Source organism: Aegilops tauschii, chromosome 1, assembly GCF_002575655.3.
Source record: "Aegilops tauschii subsp. strangulata cultivar AL8/78 chromosome 1, Aet v6.0, whole genome shotgun sequence".
Taxonomy (NCBI): domain Eukaryota; kingdom Viridiplantae; phylum Streptophyta; class Magnoliopsida; order Poales; family Poaceae; genus Aegilops; species Aegilops tauschii.
Genome location: NC_053035.3, coordinates 388,328,405 through 388,337,261, shown reverse-complemented (window position 1 = coordinate 388,337,261; position 8,857 = coordinate 388,328,405). Strand labels below are relative to the sequence as shown.

Below are 8,857 nucleotides of genomic sequence, written 5' to 3'. Positions count from 1 at the left end.
GTTTGGAAATTGCAAAAATGGAGGGAGCGATGTCTTTTGGCTTACTACCCCCAAGCCAAGGGAGTGCCAGAAAGAGGCCCTTTGCCCGTTGCCAACAGTGATGGAAGTGCACCCATAAAACAGCGCCATCTCCTCTTCATCGCACGGGTGCCCCAAATCAACCCAAGCTCTTTCCGCGTCCTTCCAAACCAACCAAGGCCATCTGAGCCGTAAGAAAATACCGCTCAAAAACAGAAATTCTCTGAAGCAACGATCCAGAAGAAGGAAACATGATTGTTCTAGAAAAAGGCAGAATTACATTCCAATCATGTTGCCTAACTGCATTTCAGAATGAATTCCAGCAAATTCACAGATAAGAGATGCAAGGCTACATTTTAACTGAAGTTCAACACTTGTATGTAAATATCATCGTCACATAGGTTCAAGCCAGCATTCCAGATCATTACAACATATCACAAGTTCACAATAACCGCTCCAGCCAATGGAAACTCTAAATTTTTTTCGCGTTTAAGAACGCTCCTATGTAGATTATGAAGAAAGATGGCATCCTAATCTTCTTTCATCAGCCCTTCAGAGTTGCTGGAGCCAGGTTCCTCCATGGCGGTGTCCTTGCTGATCAAATTTCTCTCTTCTTGGGCTGGTTGAGAACTCGTCGCCGGAGCTTCAAATGGCATCAAGCTAATAGCTATTGCCGCCTTCAGCTCGTCATCCCTCTCCTCTCGCATCATAGTCATGCCCTGTTGTTCGTAAGGTTGCTGACGAGGTACTTCAGTCTTGGTGCCTGGAACTTCAAGGCCCCTCAAGCCAGCGGCTACCCCCACTGTGAGATACCTCCTCGAGGCCATCACTATAGCAGTGTTGGTCCCTTGTTTCTGCTGCGCCTTGAAGCGTGAATGCGTAATGATCCTGGCTTCCTCAGGACGCAGCCACCGGCCAAAATCGTTGTTATCAGAAGGGCAGTCCCTGGGGAAAGTGCCCCTTACAACATAGATGTTTGAGCCAGGCCCCCTCATGTTGTCAAGGTAGTCTGAGAGGAGAAACTGAGAGAGGTACTCAGGGGCCGGATACAGACTATTGAAGTTGTACCACTCCCCATCCACGTTCCTAATGCAGAACCAGTGATTCTGGGAGTGGCAGATGAAGGCAGTTTCCAGTTCAGGCTTGGATTGGGATCCCGCTGCAGCTTGGGAATACATGGGGATAAATTGGAGGTCCCATACCTCTAGTGCCCTCTTCAAAACCTATCAATGAAAAGAAACATAGGTTAATGAATCATGAAATAATGTGTAGTTATTCCAGGAAATGAGCAGAGCTAGCAAACATGTGAACTTGCATAATTCTGCTAGTTTACATCCTACCACCAGAGTAAAGAATGGATGCAACATTGCAATTGATGGAAGACATCACAAGTAATAAAGCTTATGAAAATGGAACACACAAACCAAAAGGAAGATACGCAATAAACTTGGCAAATTTCTTTTGAAATAAAATAATAACAAGTGCCATCAGCTCTATATGGCCCCACAACCCATGAGTTCATTAGTGCATACATAAAAATTTGCTTACTGTTGAGTTATCTATACTTCAATAACTATGTACTTTCTAAACTAAAATAGTCTATTTATTCACAGATTTATATGTGACTCTTCTTCTTTATTGCATCTACATACTATGGCAGACCTTTCTTGGACATACTGGTTTTGCGCCAACTTAAATTTGAATGAAAGAAATAGTGCAACACTTCAAATTCCAAAGTTTTATGGCCTGTATTGATGATGCAAATCTATCCAAAATTTCCAAAACGTCTCATAAAATCACAAAATTACTATGAAGTTCGATAATACCTATTGTTGTGAAGTTCCTATAGTAATAACTTCCACAATAGCACTAACAGGTTCTACAAAGTCCCAAAATTTAACCGTACCACCTTTTTTTAACGAAACCCCCCATACCACCTTCAGCTTATAGTAATCGGTGAATTGACCAAATTTGTAGTGGAAGTCCTTCCTAAGGTCAAAAGCGAAAACTAAAGTATGAAATAAATTTCAAATAACCCAAAGCTGTTATAACATATATGATCCAAAGTAGTAACTTTTTTGTGAACTTCGCTTCTGTAAATAGAATATCACTTATCAATCATCATGTGTGTACCTGTGTGGTACGCGCATATTAGTAAACACCAATAATGAACCATTACGAATTTGCGCCCACTGCCCTCATAAATTGAGATGGGCGACAATACATAAAGAGAACTACTTCATGATGGTCCATCTTATTTTTTCTCACAAGCATTTATGCAAACCCCATTAACAATTACTTCCTTTTTTTTTAATTGATTAACAATTACTTCTAGAAAAGAAAAGAAAATCTAATATCAAAATTTGGACAAAATTAACCAACACATGAGTGCATCAATCACATAACTAAAAAAAAGAACGCCGCCGCCATTCGTAGTGTACCATTCGTTAAATACTAATAAGCTTAGAAAAGCCATCTTATAAGCTTCTGTTCAGAAAACAATAATAGTTTTCTGGCTAGATATAAGTGCATGCAAGCTTATTGTTTGAGCCCCAAAAGGGAAATATTGTTTTACAGTTTTTTCCTTTTCATACACAAGCTATACAATGTTATTTCACGGGAAAATTAGAAAAGCCATCTTACAAAATGTGCCTACACACTACAGACCTGATACAGTCCTACAAACCAGCGGTGGTATTCTTAAGTGAAACAAAAAAGAAAGTTCGAGAACTGGAAAAGTTGAAGTGGGACTTGGGTTTCAGGCATGGTGTTGCGGTGAGTTGTGTTGGAAGGAGTGGGGGACTAGCTTTGTTGTGGAGAGACAGTGTGCAGGTGATAGGGCATGGTGCCAGTACTACTTAGATGCGACTATTACTGTTGATGACAAAACCTATAGATTCACTGGAATCTATGGGGAACCATGTACTGAGCAGAGGATGAAAACTTGGGACGTGTTGTGATTTCTTAGAGCCCAAGATAATCTACCATGGCTGTGTGCGGGGGGCTTTAACGAGGTGTTATTCCAAGCAGAACAAAAAGGTGGGAATCCGAGAAGTTACACAGATGGAAGCTTTCAGGGAATGCTTGGCCGACTGTGGCCTCGCGGACCTCGGTTTCTCGAGATACCCATTCACTTGGGACAGTAAAAGAGATGCTGACGAGAACATACAAGTTAGGCTGGGCCCTGCAACATGCAATGATGATTTTATTCAGATATTCCCGGAGACTATTGTTGATCACATTCTTACAGAGGAATCTGACCATGTTGCCCTCGTTATCCGTGCCCTTGTGACACCGGTCACAGGTAGCAGTAGGATGCACATGGGGTTTCGCTTTGAGGAAGCCTGGACTAGGCATGAATTGTATGACGGCATGGTCATGGATGCATGATATGCAGCCGACCATGGACAGAGTGGGCTACAAGCGGTGTGCACAAAGCTGGACGCAGTTACCAGGGACATGCAGAGATGGAGTAGGGACGTTTTTGGCTCAATAAAAAAGTAAATCGGGAAACTGAAAGGCCAGCTACGTGACGCCAAGGAGCGAGCCCTTAACACAGGTTACATGCAGGAGATTAAGGACATCGAGGGGCAGCTCCATGATCTGTTTGAGCGCGAGGAGATATACTACAAGCAACGGTCCAGAATAGATTGGCTACAATGGGGTGATCAAAATACAAAATATTTTCAGAACAGAGCCTCGCACAGGAAAAGGAAGAACACAGTTAAAGCGCTAATAAAGGAGGATGGCTCTCGTTGCACTACTGATGATGAGATGCGAGTGCTGGCAGATTTTTATAAGAGTTTGTTCTCGCCAGAGGGGTCGGAGGAGACAGAGAAGTTGCTGCAGCATATTGACGGCGTGGTCACAGAAGAGATGAACTCATGGCTGACAGCAGTCGTGACAGACAAGGAAATCGAGGAGGCATTGTTTCAGATGGGGCCAACAAAAGCGCTGGGTCCGGATGGACTGCCAGCGATGTTTTACCAACGCCACTGGGTGTTGGTCAGGGATGATGTATGCAAAGCAATCCGGGAGTTTTTAGCAGGGGCGGCGGCACCAGATTCTTTTAATGATACTGTTATTGTCATGATCCCAAAAGTTAACTATCCGGAGCTACTATCTCAGTTTCGTCCTATCAGCCTGTGTAATGTACTATACAAAATAGCGGTGAAAGTTTTGGCGAACAGGCTGAAAGTGCTACTTCCGATTATGATATCTGAAGAGCAGAGTGCTTTTGTCCCTGGAAGGCTCATTACTGATAATGTCCTTGTAGCCTGTGAGTGCGTTCATGCAATCAGGACGCGGAAGAGGAAGAAGCCGCTTTGTGCAGTCAAGCTGGATATGATGAAAGCGTACGACTAAGTTGAATGGAATTTTCTTGAGCAAATGATGGCACGCTTTGGCTTCACAGAGGGCTGGATTCAGATGATTATGTGTTGCGTCACTTCAGCCAGGTTTTCGGTAAATCTTAATGGGGGTCTTTCACACAGTTTCGTACCTTCTAGACCATACCTTTTTTTGTTCTGTGTTGAAGGTTTTTCTGCGTTACTGAAGCATGCTCAGAGTAGAAATGACATTAAGGGGGTTTCCTTTGGGAGCACTGGCCCCATGGTAACCCACCTTTTATTTGCTGACGATAGTGTGGCTTTCCTTGAGGCATCCCAGGGTAACTTGCAGGCCTTGCGAACTATTCTACAGGACTACGAGGTGGCGTTGGGTCAGAAAGTTAATTTGCAAAAATCTATCTATTTTCTTTGGAAAAGGCTGCATGGAAGAGGACAAAGATGCTCTCAAAGGTGTTCTAGGTATCGAGTCAGAAGCACTCAGTGAGCGATATCTTGGCCTTCCCACAGTGGTGGGGAGATCAAAGGACGGAACCTTCAAACATGTTCGAGAGTGTTCCAGTGGGAAAGTTGTTGGATGGAAATGTCAGGGTTTCTCAAAGGCTGCGAAAGAGGTACTTGTTAAATCTGTCTCGCAATCAATACCGACGTATACCATGAGTTGCTTTCACCTCACAAAGAAAATGTGCCGGAACCTGTCTTCGATCTCTTCGAACTTCTGATGGGGTGAAGCCAATGATGAAAAGAGGGTGCACTGGATTGCATGGGACAAAATGTGTACTCGCAAGCAAGAGGGGGGCCTAGGTTTTCGGGACATGGAGGCTTTTAACCAAGTGTTGCTGGCTAAGCAAGCTTGGTGTATACTGCAGGTCCCCTCATGCTGTGTGCGAGAGTCGTCAAAGCGAGATACTTCCCAGAGAGCTCGATTATTAATGCAATGTGTCCTGCAGGGGGGGTCTTTCACATTCCGAAGTATCCTGCATGGACGTGATCTACTCGTTGAAGGACTCATATGGCATACTATTGGAGATGGCTCCAAGGTGAAAATTCACCATGATAACTGGATTCCCAGGAAAGGAAGTTTACAGCCACTGGGCCAAAACTTTGTACATGGGATGACCCACGTTAGTGACCTTGTCTCTGTTCAGGGCAACTCTTGGGACCGGACTAAGCTAGAGGCTATGTTCAACACGGATGATATTGATGATATTCTGCAGATTAATATTGGGGGACAACCGGACAAGGTGTTGATGATCACTTGGTGTGGACCTGTACAAAGAGTGGCGAGTTCACGGTTAGGTCAGCCTACCATTTGTGCATTCAACAGAAGAAGGCAAAGATTGGGAGGCCGAAACCATCGTCCACAGTCTTTAGCAACAAAGGATGGCTGGGCCTTTGGGACTGCATTACACCAAATAAAGCTAAAATCCATATGTGGAGACTACTGCGCAGCGGGCTAGCGGTTGGTTCTGAACTACATCGTCGTCGAACTAAGGCAGGAGCTTTTTGTGTAGCTTGTGGAAGGGAAGAAACACTCCATTATAGGTTTTGGTCTTGCCCTCACTCAGCTATGTTCTGGAGGTATATGTGCTCGGAGTTGGGAGCTACGGCGGCGACCCCGCCGGACTGTTTTGGTTCCCAGAGTGCTCTATCTATGTGGCTGCTGTCTTGGTTTGCAGAAGCTTCGGACAACGCTAGAGCAACGATGGTTCAAGGAGTCTATGTGCTGTGGCTCGCAAGGAATGAAACATAGAAGGGAAAGAGAATTGACGAAGCGCAGGTTATTGCTAAATCGGTGATCCACTACATGCAGGAATGGCAGTCGGTGAAGGGCAGTTCAACTCGAACACCAAAGCAGGTGGTCGTCGAGAAGTGGATGGTGCCGGAGCAGGGGTGGATGAAAGCCAATATCGATGGAGCTACATCCAAGGTTGGTGATAGTGCAGGTGGAGGAGTGGTGTTCAGAGACCACCATGGTGCATTCCGTGGGGGTGCCTGCTACTTCTTTCCATCGATCAGCAATCCGGAGACTGCTGAGCTTCTTAGTTGCCAGCAAACTGCCCATCTTGCAGTCGAGCTGGGTGTCCAGAAGATTCATATGGAGCTAGACTGTAAGACTGTGGTGGCAATGTTAAACGAGCCGAGAAAAAATCTATCTGCTGCTGGCCCGGTTGTGGAGGAAATAAAAGGTTTGCTGCGTTCGTGCCAGGATTCTCGAGTAACCTGGGTTAGGCTGACAGCCAATGCTGCCGCCCATTTGTTAGCTAGAGAGGGGGTGAGTAATAGTTTAGTTTATGTAATGTGTGGCCGAACACCCCACCAGACATGGCCGGAGCCAGGGGTATTCCTTGGTATTCCATGGAATACCAATGATTTAGGCAACAAAAAATTTAGATATACCTATAATCATATAGATTGCAGACTGAAATAGGCACAAACTGAAGCCTACAGGACACTGGTCCAGCCCACACAATAGCCAAAAACCACAAGTCCAGCCCACGCAAGTGACGTAACAGGGAGCGCTCAACTGGTCAGGGGAGGAGCAGGATCCAGACTCCAGTACACTCTCCCCTGCTCGGCTGCTCCCGACCTAGCTAGCTGCTGCCACTGATTGCTTGATGAAATTTAGCTCTATATATTGCTTGATGAAAAGAAAACTATCCCAATCTTCTTTGTGGAATTAAGAACAAATCACTATATTGGTTGATGAAATTTAAATGTTTGTCAATGACATTACCACTGATTGCTACTACGTTTGATCAAATTTAGTCTACTTTTGGTGAAATTTAGAACAAATCACTGTATTATTAAATGAAGATAATTCTGGCATCATGTCGATGGTTCATGAATCCTTTTCATCTGCCAACTATTAAATGAAAACCATGATCAAGTAACCATTTTAAAAAATCAGACATATCAACTATGCAAACAACTTTAAGAGCAGGAGGTTTAATCGTTATAAGAATATATTTTCCAGCAATCATACTGCATGCAGCTGTGTATTGTTCAATCTCAAAATTAAACAAACCCAAGAATTTTTTTATTGGCAAGAAGAAAACTCCAAAAGTGCTATTGAATGTGACCACTGGATAGTTCATTGCCAGGCTTTGTACATGTCTGCATTAGCAACTGATTACTGGAGTACTTTGTTTGATGAAATGCTCAAACAAATCTGATTTTTTTTCTTGCGTTCTTGTAATATAAGAATCTGCATCATTTCAGACATTTGAGTTTGTTTTCTATTGCATTGGGGAAAAAATCTAGCTCCGCCACTTTATATTGCATTGAGAAAAAAGGCAACATTGGCAGTTTCTATTGCAATGCAAAAATAAATAAATTACAATTAATACCAAGGAGCGTGTTCCTAGCTCCGCCATTAATTTTGAGTGTGGTCTTAGTGAGATCCCAGAACTCGTTGAATAAATAAAATGCTTGATGGCTTTAAAAAAATCTCTAATAATAATAGAACAAAAATAAACCACGGAGGATCAAGTCGAAAGCAGTAAGCGAGCCAGAGAGATAGAGAAGGAGGGGGGAGGGGAAATTCACCTCGACGCCGAAGTCCCCGTTGTCGGAGACGTTGTGGGATCCCTGGCCCTCGGCGAGGAAATCCCCCGCCCCCACGCCGCCGGCGCGGGACATCACCTTCCGCTCGCGGGCGTCGAGGTCCGCCGCGATCTCCAGGAGGTCCCCCTCGCTGAAGAACGGCCCCTGCAGCGCCGTGTTGAGGGCATGGAGCCCGCAGAGCTGCCGCACCTGCAGCTCGTGGTACAGCATGCCCGAATTCCCCGTCTTGGCCTCCATTGCCCCGGTCCTCCTTCAGAAGAACTCCGGCGGCCCCCTCCCCGATTTGACAGTGTGCGAAGAGCACCCCGGCCATCCGGCCGATTTATAGCCGGCAGCAAGGGAAGAGCGCCGCTACAAGACAATCTAGGATTAATCGCGGATTGCAAAAGTGAATGAGCACAATTTATTGACGGGAAGGAGGGGGCGACGGTTACCTGGGCGGCGCTGGGGTTGTGGTCCTGGCGGAGGCGCGCGGCCGTTAGGGGTGGAGGAGGTTGCGCGGCGAGCTTCCGCCACACCTTGTTCCGGCGCGAGCGCCCCTGCCCCCGTGTCGTCGGAGCCATGGAGGCGCCATTGGAGCCGCCGGAAGGCCTGAAACGCGATCTGCAGCTCGTCTCCGGGAAGAAGAAGACTGAACCGTTTTTTCTGGGCCTTCGTCGTTTTCTTCTGCTTTCTAGCCGGCGTTGCTACTGTCAGTGGCGACCCCATTTGTTTCTTTCTTCTTCACCTAAAAGAAATTTATGTTTCTTTCTTCTTCTTTTTTTGACAATTTTTTTTTTACATTAGTGACTACATTTCTTCTTTTTTAAGGTCGAATCGTGCAGTAAGGTGTCGGATGATTGGCGTAATGACTCGATGGTGTGCTGCATTGGGCGAGAAATGTTCAAAGCATTTAATCTTAGATATGTGGGGAAATATTTGCAAGC

At 45.2% G+C, this 8,857-nt stretch overlaps 1 protein-coding gene across 1 annotated transcript; it reads right to left on the bottom strand.

The window, feature by feature from the left end:
* Window positions 1-273: 273 nt before the first annotated feature.
* LOC109765567 (ataxin-3 homolog) lies at window positions 274-8,613 on the bottom strand. Its single transcript, XM_020324364.4, has 3 exons — window positions 8,366-8,613; window positions 7,914-8,282; window positions 274-1,241 (listed from the first exon to the last, which is right to left on the bottom strand). The coding sequence occupies exons 2-3, from the start codon at window positions 8,166-8,168 to the stop codon at window positions 549-551; spliced, it is 948 nt and encodes a 315-aa protein (XP_020179953.1). The 5' UTR covers window positions 8,169-8,282; window positions 8,366-8,613; the 3' UTR covers window positions 274-548.
* Between the last annotated feature and the right edge of the window lie 244 nt (window positions 8,614-8,857).

What these genes read in the sequence shown, in the direction of transcription:
- LOC109765567 (XM_020324364.4), bottom strand. Translation starts at nt 8,168, where the DNA reads ATGGAGGCCAAGACGGGGAATTCGGGCATGCTGTACCACGAGCTGCAG. An exon ending in ACGGGGACTTCGGCGTCGAG is followed by an intron (nt 1,242 to 7,913) that starts GTGAATTTCCCC and finishes TTTCATTGATAG; the next exon opens with GTTTTGAAGAGGGCACTAGA.